The 20549-nt window shown below is 43.0% G+C and overlaps 1 protein-coding gene across 4 annotated transcripts in view; it reads right to left on the bottom strand.

Moving 5' to 3' along the window:
• The window catches only part of rnf123 (ring finger protein 123), a 406183-nt gene that overhangs the window by 303751 nt on the left and 81883 nt on the right, over positions 1–20549 (bottom strand). For all 4 annotated transcript variants that reach the window (XM_078209329.1, XM_078209331.1, XM_078209330.1 and 1 more), the window contains exons 20-21: positions 18642–18762; positions 16821–16922 (exon numbers count right to left, since the gene is read on the bottom strand). In XM_078209329.1, the coding sequence (XP_078065455.1) occupies positions 16821–16922; positions 18642–18762 (223 nt within the window). The remainder of the gene's footprint in view (positions 1–16820; positions 16923–18641; positions 18763–20549) is intronic.

The following is a 20549-nucleotide window of genomic DNA, read 5'->3' as shown; positions in this document are numbered from 1 at the left end:
GGGACCTTTGTTGTTCGTAGCATATATAAATGATTTAGAGGAAAATGTATCTGGTCTGTTTGGTAAGTTCGCAGATGACACAAAAATTGGTGGAGTTGCGGATAGTGAAGAGGATTGTCAGAGGATACAACAAGATATAGACCAGTTGGAGATTTGGGCGGAGAAATGGCAAATAGAGTTTAATCCGGACAAGTATGAGATTTTGGAAAGTCCAATGCATGTAAGAATTATACAGTAAATGATAGAACCCTTAGGAGTATTGACAGGCAGAGCGATCTGGGTGTACATGTCCACAGGTCACTGAAAGTGGCAATGCAGGTGGAGAAGGTAGTCAAGAAAGCATATGGCATGCTTGCCTTCATCGGCCGGGGCATTGAGTATAAAAATTGGCAGTCAAGCTGTAGCTGTACAGAACCTTAGTTAGGCCTCATTTAGAATAAGGTGTACAACTCTGGTCGCCACACTATCAGAAGGATGTGGACACTTTGGGGAGGGTACAGAAGAGGTTTAACAGGATGTTGCCCTGTCTGGAGGGTATTAGCTATTAGGAGAGGTTGGATAAACTCGGTTTGTTCTTACTGGAATGAGGCAGGGTGAGGGGTGACATGATAGAGGTTTACAAGATTATGAGTAGCATGGACAGAGTGGATAGTCAGATGTTCTTTCCCAGGTTGAAAAAGTCAAGTACTAGGGGAGATCGGTTTAAGGTGCGTGGGGAAAAGTTTAGAGATGTGCGAGGTTTTTTTTTTACACAGAGGGTGGTGAATGTCTGCAATGCGCTGCCTAGGTACGCAGTGGGAGCAGGTACGATTGCGGCATTTAAGGGGCAACTAGATGACTACATGAATAGGATGGAAATGGAAGGATACGGACTCCGTAAGTGCATATGGTTTTAGTTTAGGCAGGCATCATGATCAGCGCAGGCTTGGAGAGCCAAAGGACCTGTTCCTGTGCACTACTGTTCTTTGTTCTAAACCTTCGCTGTACTCCCTCTATAGGGAGGACATCCTTCCTCAGACAAGGACACCAAAACTGCACACAATACTCCAGATATGGCCTCACCAACGCCCTATACAATTGCAGCAAAACATCCCTATCCCTATATTCAGATCCTCTCGCTCTGAAGGCCAACGTACCATTTGCCTTCTTTACTGCCTGCTGTACTTGCACGCTTACTTTCAGCGACTGATGCACGAGGACTCCAAGGTCTCATTGAGTATCCATCTCTCTGTTTACACCCACTCAAGTAACAATTTGTCTTCCTATTATTACTACCAAAGTGGATTACCTCACATTTATCCACATTATACTGCATCTGCCATGCAGATGCCCACACACACAGCTTGTCCAAATCACACTGAAGTATCTCTGCATCCTCCTCACAGCTCACCCTCCCACCCAACTTTGTATCATATGCAAATTTAGAGATAATACATTCAGTTCCCCCTTCCAAATCATTTATAATGTGAACAGTTAGGGTCCTGGCACAGATCCCTGCAGGACCCCACTAGTCACTGTCAGATCCATTAGCATCTTTCATTTAGCTGTTAACAGAAGTCCTCTATACCTCAGCAACTCTTCCATTTCCAACCTACCTTCCCCAATATCTCTGAATGAACCTCTGTTTGTTGGGCTGTGCATTTTACCTTGATTACTGCCAATACTGTTTCGGTCCAGCCTGAGGGACAGAAGTCATACATTCCACAGGACTGAAGAGTTCAACGGGGATTCAGACATCAAGTGGGGAGAAATGGAATGGAGAGGTTGAAGAATATTTCAGTTGTGGTGGATAAAGATTATAGGAAGCCAGGTACCCTCAGTAGGGAAGCACAGGCTGCTATGCGCAGAGGGATACATGCAAGAGCGAAGCAGTTGCAGCAATTAAAAGCAGAGCGTATGCAAAAGAATTACTTCATCATTTGGTATTTAATTTCCTTGAATTTATGGGCTTATTTTGCAAAGTGCATTTTGTTGTCAGGTGTACTAAATTTGTCAACGCAGCAATCTACAGATTGCAGATCATAAATGTATAATAAAAAACACTCAAGGAAACCTTTCCGATTGACTTATGGAATTCCAGCAAAGTAGCCGCACCTCGGCCAAATGAGCTGCACTCGGGGAGTTGAAGCATCGTCTGTCCTGCACATTGGACAGGTTTACAGCCAAGTCCGGCCAAGGTGTCTGTACTCCCAATCAAGGATATTGGGAAACTGAACCAGCGCCAGGTGAGCTTTAGTGAACCTGCTGATGGAAACCTTCCTCAAACTAGCCACAGAAAATTATCAGAATGGAGGTGCTTAATCTACTGCCAACAGAATCGCCGATATGACTTACAGAAATGAGGAGCCAGCCTCTCCGTTATCCACAGCTACTGCCACAGTGATCAACACCACTTTAAATCCAATGTTTTATCGGATTCTCTCAGTATAGGGCGCAGAGTGAGGATTTCCAACCTAACAATCTCGGTTAGTTAAAAAACAATTCATAATCTCAACTATTATATTCAGCAACATGATTTTTAAAATAGCAAAATTTCCAAAGCTGCTTCACAATTGGAAGCCAGATCCTGAGGAGGTGGGAGATAGGGATTAGGCAGGGTGCTCAAAAGCTCAATGGAAATGCTGTTTTAGAAGGTTGGAGATCTTACAGGAGGTATTCCACACTGGAGGAGATGGTTCTACCACTGATGATGCAGAGGACAGAACATGTACAAAAAGAGGGCTGAAAGGGTGGAAGGGGAGAGCAGTGTTGAAGAGGTGGGGGGGAAGTGCATGGGGGGGTGGGGGGGGGGGGGCGGCAGTGGACGCTGACAAGGACAGTGAAGCAGTATATCATCAGAGCTTGTCTAGGCAAAGTTTGGAAAGGCCTTGAATAAATCAAAGTTGGCAGTGACAAAGCTATGAATGAGGATTTCAGTGGGTGAAGTAGGGATACATATTTTTGAGGTGGTCTAGGTGATAGACTGATGAGTGATTTGAAGCTCAGCTCAGGGTCAAGACTACAAGCTGTCTTAATGACACTGGAAGAACATCTAGAAACAAGGTTGGATCCAGTTAACGAGCAGTTTGTGATGGGTGAGGTATAAACCAATGTCAAGTTTCAAAACGCCAGAACACCAATAGTTGATGGAAACAGTTTTGACAAAAACATGGAGTCAGGCCTTGCACTTGTAGATAATATTATTAAGGGTCAAATATAGATGAAGAATCGGAAGAGGCCAAGAACAATCCTGGGATATACTAAAGCTGATTCTGAGCGATCAGGAGGGGGCTCAGGACAGGTGGAAATGAGGACTTGATAAAGGCAATGCTGCTGAGATGGGCTCTGGATATACGTTAAATATCTCCCTTAAGGTTAGTGTTTTACATTAAAAAATAAAAATAAAGCAATGCACCATTCTCACTCACAATTCCCATTCCTCCCTCCAATCGTAGCGTTTGCATTCCAGTCCTTTCCACTCAGTGTCCTCCTCTGAACCATTAAAATAAAATTCTTATTTACATTACTGATAGATTCACATTGCAAACCTGAAATCCACAACCAAAAGGATGCTTAGTCAGAATACCTGCACCCACCACCGTTGCAATAACATGCAACATTCAGTTATCTACCCGCAATGCTTTTAAGTCATTGGTTTTCTTCCCATTTTCTCAATGTCTCTCTTTATTGGGGCACTCTTGCTCAGCCCACCTAAATTGGGTACTTGTCAGGATATCACTGCTTGCCACTGCTTTTAGTTGTACTGCTGAAATTGAGGTGATAAGAGGGTGGGAGACCCGACAGCACCAAATTAAACACTCTCAGTGCTCAGGGCTTTCTGTCCAAATGTACAAGTCAAACATCGGAACCATCAACAGCATTAAACACTGCAAGTATAGAACAGATTGTTTTAACCTCTGGTAGGAAATCAATTTGCCAAGGCTGATGATAGATCACATTCAATGAGAGCGTGCTCAGAAAAACAGTAATTGGGGAGAGCAATAATTCAATCAGTTTACCTCCAGTACAATAATTTCAGCACGGAGGAGGTCATTTACCCCATCATAGCTGTGTTGGCTGACTTTTCAACAGGAGCCATCTGTTCTAATCCCATTTCCCAGATGTTGTTAAATGCTGTAGTTTCAGCCTCAACAGCCATTCCACATTCTGATAACTGCATGAAAAACACTTTTCACATTTGCTCCTCTCGTGATAATTTTCAGTCTGTGTCCCCTTCTAACCAATTCACAAATAAATGTAAACAGTCAACCATCCAGTCCACCATCTCAAGAAAAATGGGATTCGAACAGATGGTTCCTGTTGAAAAGTCATCCAGCACAGCAATGATGGAGTAAATGACCTCCCTCCTTGTGCTGAAATTATTTGTACTGGAGGTAAACTGAATGTGATCTTTCATCAGCCTTGGCAAATTTAAGATAACTGAGAAAAGCAGAAGGGAGACAATGTTTTTGGGCACCAAGTTATAGTCTGGGATGAGCTACATGAAAGGATTGTGGGAGTAGATTCAACAGTAAATTATGGATATATACTTGTGAAAAAAAACACACTGAAGATGAGAAAAGAATTAGATCATCCTTTCAAAGAGCCAGCACTATCACAAAGGGCCAAAAGACCTCCAGTGTTGTGTCATTCCATGAAATTTGAAACTCTCCATTAGGTCCTCTTAAGTTTTTTGCTGCTTTGACAAAAGTTGCGTTTTTTTAAAAACTTTTCCTCCAGTACATGTAGCAAACCTTCACTACACCTTTTCATGGCTTTAATCCCATTGTGGATCCTTCCCTCCTCTCGGGCAGCACTAGGTTATAGGAACAGCTGTGGGCGTACCTTCACCTCAGGGACTGCAACGGTTCAGGAAGGCAGCTCACCACCGCCTTCTGAAAAGCAACTAGGGATGGACAATAAATGCTGACCTAGCCAGCGATGCCCACATCCCATAAAAGAGAAAAAAAACAATGGAGTAAAGAGGTTCAGGGTGGGGCTGCAACAGTAGGCATGCTGAAGATTTGAAACTGAAACTCTCTTGACAACTCAAGTGGGTAAATACAGATAGAGACTCTCAGAGCTGCTCCTGGCTCTATGCTCATTTTGAATTTATGTTACAATAATTTTAAATGGAGGAAAGATAATGAGATTTAGTTTAAGTTCCTGATTATGACCTTGCGATCCCTGAACAGAGCAGAGCACATTTAGGGACATTTGGGAGAGCACAGGACTAGGCCTAGGCCTAGCCCTAATGCACTTCTGCAGTTGAATATTCTGCTGACTTCAAATTTTTGATTTAATGGGCAAGGTACTGGAGGGAGGCCGTGGCCATGGAAGTAAAATCTGCATAGGACTGACAATAAACAAAGCTTGGTGCTTCCAAAATGACAGCAACACATCTTAATTAAAGTGGAATAATGAATGAGTGGCTTGTAAAAGCTGCAGGATGAAAATTCAAAAAGAATTAACCGATCTGGCTTAGAAACATTTGATCTTACTTCACTGATGTGGTTTAGTAACAAACACTGATGCGGTTTGGTAACAAACACTGATGCACAATTAATGCTGTTCTGTCTGGAGACACTACACATCTCTTTAACCTGTGTTTAATGCTCCCTCCACCCACATTGTCTGTACCTTTAAGACCTGGCTGGCTGGCTGTAGGGATTCGCATTCTAATTAGTATTCTGCAACTTGATTTCTGTGTCTCTGTGCACTGTTTGAGAGCACATTTCCACTCCATCTGACGAAGGAGCTGTGCTCCGAAGGCTTATGGTATTTGCTACCAAATAAACCTGTTGGACTTTAACCTGGTGTTGTGAGACTTCTTACTGTGCACAATTAATAAGCACAGGAGCTGAAAGTGTGATGTCAATCAGTAACTGTTATTATCAGGTATGCAGGCCATGGAAACCCTGACTAAGCATATTCCTCAGCTTGGCAGAACTCTACAAATCCATCAAGCATTTATTGTTACTCTGTTACCTGAATAAACACACATGATAACAATAGAAATGCTGCAAAAATTCAACATGTCAGGCATATGGAGAGAAACAGAATTAACATTTTAAGTCGATAACACCTATTCCTACCTCCCCCTGGACCATGACCCCACTACCCAACATAAAGCCACTGAATCTATCACTGGCCTCATCACTTCTGGAGATCTTCCTTCCATTGCCTCAATCACATAGTCCCTAGTTCTAAACAACCTCTTTCTATCTCCTTCCCAAGATCCACAAACAAGACTGCCCCAGCTGACCCACTGTTTCAGCCTGAGTGAACTGATATCTTTCTATTTCAACTAATTTTTTTCCCTTTGGCCATTCTGTTTCTACCGACATCCGTGGTTCTTCCAATGCCCTGCATCATTTCAACAGTTTCCTGGCCCTAACCATCTCTTCACCATGGATATTCAATCTCTCTACACCTCCATCCCCCATCAGGAAAGTTTGAGGGTTTTTCACTTCTTTCTTGAACAGAGGCCCAACCAGTCCCCATTCACCACTCCGTTCCTCTGCCTGGTTGAACTTGTTCTTACACTGAAGAACAACTTCTTCACATCCATTCACTTCCTCCAAATTAAAAGTGTTGCTATGGCAACCCGCATGGGTCTTAACAAATGCCTGCCTTTAGTGTGATACCTGGAACATTCCTTATTTCAGTCCTATTCAGGCCCTTTCCCTGAGGGTGTTGGTGACTATATCACTGTGACTTCCTGCACTCACCCCAAACTAAAACATTTCATTAAATTTGTTTCCAGTTTCCACACTTCTCTCACTTTCACCTGATCCATTTCTGACTCTTCCATTCCCTTCCTTGACTTCTTGATCTCTATTTCTGGGGATTGACCAATTTCTGTCTCTGCCAACGCTGCTCAGTCTGCTCAATATTCCCACTGTGTTTTGTTTTTATTCCACATTTCCAGCATCTGTAGCATTTTGCTTCTTGCACATTCTCAGAAGTTTGATTCACTCGCACTATAAACAGCACTATTTTTATTTCCGCAGTAAAAACTTGAGACTTGGGAGCGCCACACTATTATAATAAAAGTATAACTTTATAAAATTTACATTCTGTACATTTCAGGAACTTCAAAAAGATGGAGCAACGATTCCAGACCAATGATGCAGCTGCAGCTCCCTCTGTTGGTGGTGCAATAACAAACCATCAGCTCTGATAACTTAAATAGAATTACATTCAACACAGAAACAGGCCATTCTGCCCAAATAGTCAATGCATGCTATTAATGCTCCAGACAAACCCCACGCACATTCCCTCTTTATCTAATACAAGTTCTCTCTCATGTGTTTATCTCACTACCTGTTAAGTACTCTATGCTATACACCTCAGCCAATCCACGTGGTAGCGAGTTCCACATTCTACCCACATTGTGGATAAAGAAATTTATTTTGCATTTATAGAATGGTTACAGCACAGGAGGAGGCCACTCAGTCCCTCATGTCTGCTCTGGCTCTCTGCAAGGACAATTCAGCTGGACCTACTCTCCTGCCCTTTCAATAATTCTGAAAATTTTCTCTTTTCGGATAATCATCCAACTCCCTTTTGAAAACCAGCATTGAATCTGTATCTATCACACTTTGCAGGCAGTGCATTCCAGATTCTAACCACGTGCTGAGTAGAAATGCTTTTCCTAATATCGCTTTTGTCATTCACTTTAAGTTGGTACAGTCTGGTGCTCAAGCCTTCGCCAATGGAAGCAGCCTCTATCTACTCTGTACAGACACCACATGATTTATTATCAAGTGTTTTCGCAGCCTTAGCTTCCCTAACGAGGCCATCCCCAGCTTCAGCAATCTATCCGCAGACAGTAACTGAAGTCCCTCAACCCTGAAACCAAGCTTTTAGGTGTCCAGATCACCAACAACCTGTCTTGGTCTCTCCATGCCGACACTATAGTTAAGAAAGCTCACCAATGCCTCTCATAAGACTAAGGAAATTTGGCATGTCAGTTACGACTCTCACTAACTTCTCCAGATGCACCATAGAAAGCATTCTTTCTGGTTGTATCACAGCTTGGTATGGCTCCTGCTCTGCCCAAGACCGCAAGAAACTACAAAAAGTCGTGAATGTAGCCCAATCCATCACGCAAACCAGCCTCCCATCCATTGACTCTGTCTACACTTCCCGCTGCCTTGGCAAAGCAGCCAGCATAATTAAGGACTCACGCACCCTGGACATTCTCTTTTCCACCTTCTTCTGTCGGGAAAAAGATACAAAAGTCTGAGGTCATGTACCAACCGACTCAAGAACAGGTTCTTCCCTGCTGCTGTCAGACTTTTGAATGGAGTTACCTTGCATTAAGTTGATCTTTCTTTACACCCTATGACTGTAACACTACATTCTGCACTCTCTCCTTTCCTTCTCTATGAACAGTATGTTTTGTCTGTATAGCGTGCAAGAAACAATACTTTTCACTGTATGTTAATACATGTGACAATAATAAATGAAATCAAAAATCAAATCAAAAACCATTCTCAAATCTTTTCTGCACCCTCTCCAAAGCCATCACAACCTTTCTGAAGCATGGTGCCGAGAGTTGGGTACAATAGTTCAGTTGAGACCAAACCGGTGTTTTATTAAAGTTGATTAGAATTTCCTTGTTTTTGTACTCTATAACTCCATTTATAAATCCCAGGATCCCATTTGTTATAATAACCACTTTCTCAACCTGCCTGACCACCTCCAGCAATTTATGTAAATACTTCCTAAGGCCTCTCTGCTCTTTCAACCCCTTTAGAGTTGTATCCATTATTCTATGCAGATTTATTTTATATTATTAGTGAAAACTAAATAATCTGGGTAGAATTTTTTAAAAATTGTTAATGCAATGCAAGCTCATTTTTCACACAAGAGTACGAAAGTGCATCCTTGTGTTAGACTACCTGCTCCAGCCACTGTTTAAAAAAACACCCTGGCGCGATTCTCCAGGCCAGATTGGGAGACATCTGTGGGGGGGGGGGGGGGGGGGAGGCCTGTAGCAGGGCTCATGACCGGCATCTGGCCAATCACATGTCTCCCAGGTCATTTCTTTTTACATAATCAGCCTCATGCTGGAAATCGGCACAAGGCTAATTTAGAATATGGAAATTCACACTTCCACATCAGGAGCGAGTACCGGACAGTATTTGGTATTCTCCAGTCTCGCTAATGTCTCATCCCCCAAACCTAACCCCACGTTTTGAGTGCTCTCTGAAAAAAAGTCATACAGGACTCAAAACGTCAACTCTGTTTCTCGCTCAACAGATGCTGCCAGACCTGCTGAGTTTATCCAGCATTTTCTGGTTTTTTTCCAGATTTCCAGCATCCACAGCAGTTAACTTTTATAACCGATACCTGGCAGCAGGTTTCTCTGCACATTCCCTTTGTGTGATCAACTTGTTGCTTTTCAGAGATCACACACAGATAGATCCATTGTAGCCAAACATCAACTGCTGATTTAAGATTGCCCCACCTGGCGACCAAAAATATTAATCATTTACAAACACACAATTACATTGCATTTATTTTCCCACTTATTAGAGGACACTCGAGTCGCTCAGCTGGACAGATTGAAACAATCCAAAACGCTCATCATCTTTTCGATCAGCATAAACTCTATCTGATTTTGTGGAAGATACATAAAATTTTAGATCAATAGCAGTTTTCTTCCTGCCTCTAACTCCCAATGGTAAATTGCTCCAATATACATCATCTACCAGTTTTGTAAATCCAAATTTGAACTTCTAGCAATCTCTGTTTCTATTATACACAGGGCTATCAGTAAATTGATATATTGAGATAACAATCAGCGGGTGAGGGGAGAAAGTTTAAATAAAGGACAGTAATTAAATCAATAGCCTGAATGGAAACGGAGATAATTAAAACATTAATTGTTTCTTGATATGAAATTTTGGAGCCAATTTATGTAAATGGCTCAACAAGTGAAATTATGATGATCCTTTACACAAAATGATTTGTTTGCAGAGATGCCAGAGTCTTGGCTCCAAAGCTATACTAATAGAAAGATCACAATCTTGATACCTGACCCAGCCTGTGTTAGTTAGTGATTGCAACAACATGGGCAACAGTGGGCCTCAATATCCTATGGGGTAAGATTCTCACGAATGATATCTATTCACTGACAACTGCTAAAAAGTGGACATGTATGGATATCAGATGAGCAAGGGATTAGACTTGGCAGTGATAGTTCATAACTGAATTGTCTGCAAGCACCGGCTGCTTCAACTTGCACAATAAAAATATCACTTACATGAGATACTAGTGGCCTGCCATGAAAATATACTCTCAAATAAATCTTTTCCTTCAGGAAGGAAGGGAAAGGCAGTCAGTAAGAAAAGAATGAAAGTTACACTTACATACAATAGCAAAATACTGAAGTTACTGGAAATCAGAAATTAAAATGCTGGCAACACTCAGCAAGTCTTGCAGCAACTGTGGAGAGAGAAACAGGGGCCCATAACTTCCTACTAGATTAGTGGCCTGTTGGAATCACGAGTTTAAAGCACACTTACCAGCTCTAGAAAACTTTTATTCAAATCTCCGCTGGCTGAAGCTGCTGGGGGTCTGCAGGGAACGAATCCCCGCATGCCCCAGCACAGTACAACTCCAGCGAACTCCAGGAGGACACGCCCCTTTTTTTGCACTGGTTGCTGAAAAGCATATCGGTTTAAAGGGCCCAATGAAATTGACAGGCCAGGGAGGAGGTCAGTATCCAGGTAAGTGGGTGGGATTTGGTTGGTCGGGAGAGTTGTGTTATGTCATTACGGAATGGGGGACGGTGGCAGACGATGGTTGTCAGAGTGTGGGTAGGTGTGCCTCATGCAGAGCTCAGTCTGGATGTTTAAAATAATCAAGGTGGTCTAACTAAGTGAAACCTCCTTCCCTTGATCCTTTGTGCCTGTCTTCACGGTGGTCTAACTGAGTGAACCCCCCACCCCCCCCCTCAAATCAGGTGGGCCTGTTGTCACGGTGGTCCAACTAAATGAGATCATGCTGACGTGATTCTCCTCATCACCCCACAACTCAGAAAAGCAGCAGATTTTAAGCAGAAAGCTTCCTGCTGGATTTGTGAGCGTACTTAGATGTGATCAAATTTCTCATACTTCCTCAGTAAAATGCACAAGTAATTTGATTAAAATTAATTAGCACCCCCACACAAGATTTTCTTAATTTTCTTAACTTGCGTAATGTGTGAATGACCAGATAACCTGTTCTTAGTGGCAAGAGTGAATGTTTAAGGCAGTGGATGAATTGTCCATTAAGCGTGGTTGCTTAGTGCTGGATGGTGCCATGGTCGGTGCAGGCATGGAGGGCCAAAGAGCCTGTTCCTGTGCTGTAATTTTCTTTCTTTTCTTCTTAACTTTCTAAGATTTGTTTCCTCCTTTAAGCAAACATTTTGTCTCAAACCGATCTGGTGGCTTCGTCCTGACCAATATCTCACAGTGAACAATGAGAGGAGCTCCCAGTCTCACTGACCTCAGTTCCAATCATTGTGGGGCCTAGGCCCTTCAGAAAGCCACCAGAGGGTCTCTCCCTGGCAGGCAGCTCTGCCAAAGACTGGTGTTAGATCTACATCCCGAGATACAAATAACAGCCCACTCTACAAGCCTCTGAGTGTAAAGAACTTAACACAATGTAATTTGTCAATAGACACAGCTGCTGGTGGGATTGATTTAATATGAGCTCAGATATGAATTTTTAAACTTGCCTGCTCTAAATACTGAGAAGGCGGATGAAGTGCAGTCTCCATTATTCTCCCTCAGTGTGAGACTGATTAGTCCTTCCACTGAACCTGAACTACTGTTCAGATAATTAGTGTTACACTTTAATTAAAGTACAAGTTAATCAGCAGGCAGTTAAAGAGTTGTTAAAGCCTTGCAATAAAATGAAGAAATACCAATGTTTCCAGAGATCAAGATAGGCACTCTTTTTGATACAGTAAGAAGTTTAACAACACCAGGTTAAAGTCCAACAGGTTTATTTGGTAGCAAAAGCCACACAAGCTTTCTTACTGTGTTTACCCCAGTCCAACGCCGGCATCTCCACATCACTCTTTTTGATAGCAGTAATACAGCAAGAATATGAGAAACAGCTGATAATTACAGGAGAGTTCCAGCAAATAAACATAGAAATTCTTAGATGAACAATGACTAATATGCATCTAGTTTGACTTTTGACCATCCTGGTATTCACATGATACAATGATAACAGCATTGCTGACTAAACATAGCAATTAATTTCTTATATTTTTTTAGTTTACAACAAACACAGAAATGACACAAGGAAACCCCAGTGGTGCAGAGCTTTGAGCTTTCTCCCACGCATCCTACATCAACTACATGGCATGTTCAAATCACTCACGCACTCCCAAAATGTCATTCTCTGAAAGAAATCTCTCAACTCAACATTTATCAACTTGAGATGGAAGAGTGGACCAAGAAAATTCTGCAACAAAGTTAAGGTATAGTTCAAAGCTATGGGCCAAGTGCTGTAAATGGGATTAGATGGAACGTGAGATGTTTCTCACATGTCAGTGCAGACTCGATGGGCCAAAGGGCCTCTTCCTCCCTGTATGATTCTAGTTCGTAGTCTGGCATGTGATTATGCCAGCAGTCCAGAGACTGACTCTAAATTGCAGGATTAAAATGCTGCTACTTCACCAAGTTAAAGAAGAAATGAGACATAGTCCACAGATTATTAGAGGTATCACTCATCATTAGAGAGAGAGAGAGAGAGAGAGAGAAAATTGGTAACGTATAGTTTGAGGGGCACCACTCTGCAGGCATAGGCGGCTGTGGAGTATTTCTCCTTTCATTAGTCAAAATGGAAAATTGAGAACTCATCTTAGGTTGGACCAGTTGAACAAACCCCATCCACCTGCTCAGATAAGAGTGCGATTGTATTACTAAAGGAGAGAATTCTGCAGTTGACAATGCATTAATCCATTCCAGTATGATGTAATTCAGTGCGTTCAAGAAGCAGAGCCTACTGAGAAGAGTAAATTGTATTAGATAGGGATTTAATAGACTCTCCCTAACAACCATTGCAGCAACTCCCCCGAATGGCTGATGTTGGCAATTTAACAGGCACTGAAAGAAATCTAATGGAACATCCGCAGCTGAAGGTCACTGTTCAAAGCTCCAGGTAACCTGCTCTGAACACAATGCCTTTATTCAAGATTTGAACCTGCATTGTGAGCAGCGTGCAACGCCGCTGGGAGACTAACACCAGAGCTGTAAACAAATCTGACTATAGGACCTCTCAAAGCTCTTGAAAAACAAAATCCAGACAAGGCAGGAAGATCCTGTGCATTCCAAACATCCCTTCCCAACTGTTTCAGATTTGATGATAAGAAACAAACTGTGCATTAAAAAACATTAGTACTGCTAAGCATCTGACAAAAAAAATCCAACACCATTAGACCCTGGAAAAGCTGACAGCAGAAGAAACTCTCATCCCATAATGACACAAACTTAGCTGGAAGATCAACTTCAAAAGAGAACAACAGGCTCTCCAGGTCACCTTGGGTGTCACCAACTGTTTCATATGAAAGGACAAGCTGCTAATTGTAAAGGCAGCTCAAAGCTAAACTTGCAGGTAAAGCAGCTTTCCCATTATCCACTTCGCATAAAATGTATTTCCTCCTAATGGAGTTCACAGCTTCTCGCCACTGCTCCTGTATTCGTTTATTTTATTTCAAGAGACTAATTGAAGTTGGAAAACACCCAAAGCGACAATTACCAATCGAGTTTAAGATTTTTTTGCATAGATTCTTTAGATTCTTTCTATATCAGCTGTGGTTAGAACTCTTGGTCAGAAAGTTGTGGATTCAAGGTTCACTCAAGATTCTTCACTACATAATCAAGACTGACATGTTAGTGCAGTACTCAGACAGTGTTGCAGTGACAGTGTCACTGTCTTTCATAGTAAAAGATCCCAGTGTACCATTTGAAAGAATGGTAGTTGAGCCACCTGTGGTGCCATGGATTTGGCTCTGGTTGCACTCCACAGATGAACCATCACTCTCAAACATTCAGAACTGAATACTGGTTGAAAAGTGGTATGCACTCAAGGAACCCTCACACTACTTGTCTTTTCGACTATATAGTATCCCATTCCCTCTCTCCCTGCATACTTTGAAACTGTGGGGTGAGTACATTTATAAACGTGCTATCGACAAAACTCTCAACCTCATGGATAAATCATGGGGCAGGACTGCCAAACAGAGGGGTGCGGGCACTGCTCAGATGGAGGGAAACCAGGCCCTGCCAATCCCGGAGCATGTTGGGCTGCTAGGCCAGGACAACGTTGGCATCACTGGAACAGATATAGCATTTGAGTTTTTGACCACATGCATGATAATTCGTGGGAAGGTTTCCAGTTCAGCTGGGGTTGCGGCTTGTTGCTTTTCTGTGGGACTGGAAGATGCACAATTACTTCCAACATGAGCTTGTGTAGAATGCAGGGAAAGAGGTTTTGTGCGAAGTGCATCTGAGGTACAGGAGAATTTTTTGTCCCCTCTATCTGTCCCAGGATCTCAGTTTATTACCTTGGTTTCTAGAGAAGCCTGTGGTGCATGAGGGTGATTAATTTTCCAATCAATGACTGTGGAGGGAAGGTTTCTTGGCTATGATGTAGGACATTTATTATTGATGGGAAGGCTTTCTACACAGGTTTAAAAAGGAGTAGCAATTTTGTTCAGTTTTGAATGCTGAGGCTGTCAAATACTGCTCGGCGGCACAGTGGTTAGCACTGCTGCCTCACAGTGCCAGGAACCCAGGTTCGATTCCCGGCTTGGGTCACTGTCTGTGTGGAGTTTGCCTGTTCTCCCCATGTCTGCGTGTGTTTCCTCCGGGTGCTCCAGTTTCCTCCCACAGTCTGAAAGATGTGTTGGTTAGGTGCATTGACTAAGCTAAATTCTCCCTCAGTGTACCCGAACAGGCATCGGAGTGTGGCAACTAAGGGATTTTCACAGTGAGGCACTTCATTAGTGTTAATGTAAGCCTACTTGTGACTAATAAATAAATAAACTTTAATAAAAGTATGGGTAATATTAATTTTTCCTATGGCCATCTCAATACCGTGCTGCTTTCTATTGACTATTTATTCATTTGATGAAATTCAGGATCATACTGATGAAGTCATGAACCAAGCTCTTCCCTTTTTGTTGCCCAGTTGGTCAAATTTTTGCAACACCTTACCTTTCCAGGGTAATCTGAGGTAGACTGGGCATTTTTCAGAAACAAAAGTGGCAGCCTTAGGACCCATTCATGAGTTTGAGTGATACACAGTGAGGAATGATCTGATCATGGTAGCCATCATCCTGCAGATTAGCTTTGATGCTTTCTATTTCAACATCAAGCTTGCACAGTGAGCAAATGGCTCATGCCTTACGAGGTTTCTGACAAAGTCTACTTTATAATGCGTGGAACTGTTGGAACCCCAATGCGTATATTGACTAGTGAAGGTAGGTTTGCGGGAGAGATAGTAGAGAACCCATTAGCAGGTTTCTCAACAAACACGTTGAGGAAAGGGAGTTCAGTTGACTGCCTGTGCTTGCAAAACTCAAAACAGTGTTCAACCTTAGTTGTGATTCTGTGTTTGGACAACGCTTGCTGATTGTGTGAACCACACTGAAAACCAATTGAACATTATCAGTCAAGCTCAGAGTGGCTCACTTATGCATGCTGAAAGCTACATATATTCACACACAAGACTCGGTCCTCTGCAGATGAAAGGAGTATGTCCGCATATTTTTCAATTAAACAAAAGCTCGAGAGAAAGCCATTCCCTGATTCACTCCCCATGGCAATGCCTTGACAAGTCAATCTGTCTGCCGTGAGTTTGAATAAACGCTTGACAGTTAACTATTTCTTGGTGCATTCTTTCCACGGAAATGCCTCTGCCAGAGGCCAGCCAACCAACACTCTTTTCTCATGCAGTAAAAATTGTTGTTTCCTGTGCTGTTGGTATTCTTGCAAACTGTCCTTATGAATGCAAGATGAAAAGCTTCAACAGCATGTCTCTTTCTTCAGCAATATTCAAGTTCTCTTCTACCAAACAACTGTTTCCTTTCGGGTCAATCTTCCTTTCTGCGTCAATTATTTCTCATGAGAATATACTGTTCCTCCAAAATCACTTGCATGACCCCTCATTGGTGTATTCATGTCAGATGACCTACAGGCCTACTTTAAACCAGCAAACTTTTGGAGCTATCTTTCAATAGTTTGCGTCAGTAACTGCACTGTGATTTCTCTTCTTTGTCCTACTCTGTTCTTTTCCCATGCACATTATTTGTGTTGATGTGGAGATGCCGGCGTTGGACTGGGGTAAGCACAGTAAGAAGTCTCACAACACCAGGTTAAAGTCCAACAGGTTTATTTGGTAGCACAAGCCACAAACTAAGTGTGTCTCTTTGTATGCCCTGTTTGTGAACAGAACTCCCACTTACCTGATGAAGGGGCAGCGCTCTGAAAGCTTGTGGCTTGTGCTACCAAATAAACCTGTTGGACTTTAACCTGGTGTTGTGGGACTTCTTACCATAATTTGTGTGCCAGGGACCACCAATCTTTACTTCAACAGAGAAACCCTAGCAATTCATACTGAATGAAGGATAGTCTCAAAACATTATGTGCATCCTTATTACACTCAACCAGATATGTAACATGTTTGCAGTACCGCTGAACTGTCATGGTCCTTTGCGAATGGTTAAACCTAATGGCTAAACAAGATTGGATCTTATCAGAGCTACATTTCTGGGAGAGAAGTCAACACCCAAATGGATGAATGTTATTCACTGACATCTAGAGCCTCACCTTTCAGAGTTTTCTTCAGATGAGAGAGAAGGCCACCAAGCCGCTGCAGGTCAAAGTAATCCACCTTCCCATTGAAGAAGAGCTGAGGGGGAACATAAGCATCTGGAAGCAGAAAATCAAGGTAACTCAGTACACACTCAAGGGTCAGTGCAGACTCGATAGGCCGAATGGCCTCTTTCTGCACTGGAGGGATTCTACGGTTCTATGGTAATGGGCCTCCACTCCTTCCACAGTCAATAGCCTGCCACTCCTAGCACACCCTCATTCACCGTCCGCCACTCCAAGCGCACCCTCAGTCACCGTCCGCCACTCTTAGCGCACTCACAATCAGTAGGCTGCCGCATCCTACAAGTGAGACCATGCTACTGTTCCAGCTTCTGATGCAGCAATTTTGCAACACCCAATTGGAGCCTAAAACTGAACCTGCCAGAATCTAGCAAGATGTGGAGATGCCGGCATTGGACTGGGGTAAACACAGTAAGAAGTCTCACAACACCAGGTTAAAGTCCAACAGGTTTATTTGGTAGCAAAAGCCACTAGCTTTCGGAGCTTCACCCATCCCCAGAGCCATCCCCACACCCCCACTTCTTGCCTTCAAACAACCACACAACCTCAAACAGACCATTGTCCGCAGCAAACTACCCAGCCTTCAGGAGAACAGCGACCACAACACCATACAACCCTGCCACAACAACCTCTGCAAGATGTGCCGGATCATTGACACGGATGCCATCATCTTACATGAGAACACCATCCACCAGGTACACGGTACATACTTTTGTAACTCGGCCAATGTCGTCTACCTGATACGCTGCAGGAAAGGATGTCCCGAGGCATGGTACACTGGGGAGACCATGCAGACAACAACGGATGAATGAACACCGCTCGACAATCACCAGGCAAAAGTGTTCTCTTCCTGTTGGGGAACACTTCAGCGGTCACAGGCATTCAGCCTCTGATCTTCGGGTAAGCGTTCTCCAAGGCGGCCTTCACGACACACGACAGCGCAGAGTCACTGAGCAGGGACTGATAGCCAAGTTCTGCACACGAGGACGGCCTCAACCGGGATCTTGGGTTCATGTCACACTATCTGTAACCCCCACTTGCCTGGGCTTGCAAAATCTCTAACTGTCCAGTCTGGAGACAATACACATCTCTTTAACCTGTGCTTAACCCTCTCTCCACTCACATTGTCTGTACCTTTAAGACTTGATTACCTGTAAAGACTCGCATTCCAACCATTATTTTGTAAATTGAGATTGTGTCTTTATATGCTCTGTTTGTGAACAGAACTCCCACTTACCTGACGAAGGAGCAGCGCTCCGAAAGCTAGTGGCTTTTGCTACCAAATAAACCTGTTGGACTTTAACCTGGTGTTATGAGACTTCTTACAGAATCTAGCAAGGCCAGCAGTAGGAAGTCCTATTTTTACTGGGTGTGCTGCAGCGAATCCCAGCAAGTTCTATGACCAGATTGTAGCCTGCCCAACAAGACTCACATATTAAGACTCACCATATTAGTGGTGCCACTAATACAAGTCCCATTGTATTAAAGCTGACAGTTCCTTTTTCAGGGGATGTAGGGAAGATGTATATGTCCAAATGAAGGAAATAATGGTGGCACAGGAAGGGATCCAGAATAAAATCATAAAAGGGCTAAATATGGAGTTGGCGAGAGATCATGAAATTATAATTAGATATGGACTTCATAATAGTTCAACATAAAGTTTAACTCTTTGGAATGGATTGCAGGTCCTCATCTCTCATAACTATGAGACAAATATTGACTGTTCGCATACAACATTAAAGCGCTAGTCCATACCTTCACTGAGTATCGCTGATGGATTCCTCCGTCTGTACTCATCCCAGTAACTTCGCAAAGCAGCAATCAGTCGGTGCAGGAAGCAGACCATGTATTCAGGAGGGCAGAGGATTGCAGGATTCTGTGAAGACAGATAACAAATGTTTTGACTGTTCACACAATGGGAACATTTACAGCTAGAATGACAGTTCACCGGAGAATCCAAAGAGTGTTCTTCCTGAATGTCTGCAAATGTCATTGCATTTACCTAATAAACGTTGAATCACTGCAAATGAGTATGTTTGCTCATTGAATCACACCAGCAGTTGTTGTAACAGAAAGTTTAGAGAACTAGAAGACCACCGGTAAATAGATGAAAGTCACTGATGGCGGTGGGAGTAAAAATCAAGGGAGGGTTGGTGGGATACTGAGGGCAAGGGCACACTGAAGATGGGAGAAGTAATTCGCAGAACGTTGGTTCCACCCTGGCTAATAATTACTCACTGGAATCTCATAGTTAATGAACTGCATTACTGAAGACATCCTGATTCCTTTCATAGCCAGTCGCTCATGGAATGTTGGCCCTTATTTCAAGGGGATTGAAGTATAAGAGTAGGGAAGTCTTGCTACAAGGTACAAGGTACTGGTAAGACCAATTCTGGAGTATGGTGAGCAGTATTGGTTCCCTTATTTAAGGAAAGATTTTATTTCGTTGGAGGCAGTTCAGAGAAGGTTCACTAGGATGATCCCTGGTATGGACGGATTGTCTTATGAGGAAAGATTAAACAAATTGGGACTCTACTCATTGAAATTTAGAAAATGAGAGGTGATCCCGTTGAAACATATAGGATTCTTAAGGGGCTTGACAGGGTAAATGATGAGAAGATGTTGCCCCTCATGGGAGAGTCTAGGAATAGAGTGTACAGTCTCAGAATAAAGGGGCATCGGTTCAAGTTTAGTTTAGCTTATTAGTATCAGGAGTAGACTTACATCAACACTGTAATGAGATTACTGGGAAAATCTTCTTGTTGCCACACTCTGGCGTCTGTTCGGGTACACCGAGGGAGAGCTTAGCATGGCCAATACACCTAATCAGCACATCTTTTGGACTGTGGGAGCCAACCAGAGCACTCGGAGGAAACACACGCAGACACAAGGTGAACGTGCAGACTCCGCACAGATAGTGACCCAAGCCGGGAATCGAACCCAGGCCCAGGCGCTGTGAGGCAGCAGCGCTAACCACTGTGCAGCCCCAGACGGAGATGAGAAGGAATTTCTTCTCTTACAGAATTGAGTCTTTGGAACTCCTTGCCACAGAGAGTTGTAGAGGCAGAATCTTTGTGTATATTGAAAGCTGAGATAGATAGATTTTAGATCAGTCAGGGAATCAAGGATTCTTATACTTACAAGGAATAAAGGGCACGTCCACCCTAGGAAAAAGCCTCTGACAATCCACCTGTCTATGCCTCTCATAATTTTGTAGACCTCTATCAGGTCTCCCCTCAGTCTCTGTCTTTCCAGTGAAAACAATCCTAGTTTATTCAACCTCTCCTCATTAGTCAACACCGAGACCAGGCAACATCCTGGTGAACCTTCTTTGCACTCTCAACAAAGCTTCCATGTCCTTCTGGTAGTGTGGTAACCAGAACTGCATGTAATACTTCAAACACAGCCTAACCAAAGTTTTATATAGCTGCAATATGATTCCCAACTCTTGTACGCATTGCTCTGGCTGATGAAGGCAAGCATGCCATAATGTCTGCTTAGTCACCTTGGCCACCTGGGTTGCAACTTTTAGGGAACTGTGGACCTGCATGCTCAGGTCCCTCTATAGTAAATTTCCTAAGGGCTTTGCCATTTACAGTAAAATTCTCACCTAAATTTGATCTTCCATCACCTCACATTTGTCTGGATTAAACTCCATCTGCC

The sequence above is a fragment of the Mustelus asterias genome, chromosome 3 (assembly GCF_964213995.1).
Source record: "Mustelus asterias chromosome 3, sMusAst1.hap1.1, whole genome shotgun sequence".
NCBI classification, from domain to species: Eukaryota; Metazoa; Chordata; class Chondrichthyes; order Carcharhiniformes; family Triakidae; genus Mustelus; species Mustelus asterias.
The sequence above is the reverse complement of the archived record's forward strand: the minus strand, read 5'-3'. Positions and strand labels throughout refer to the sequence as shown.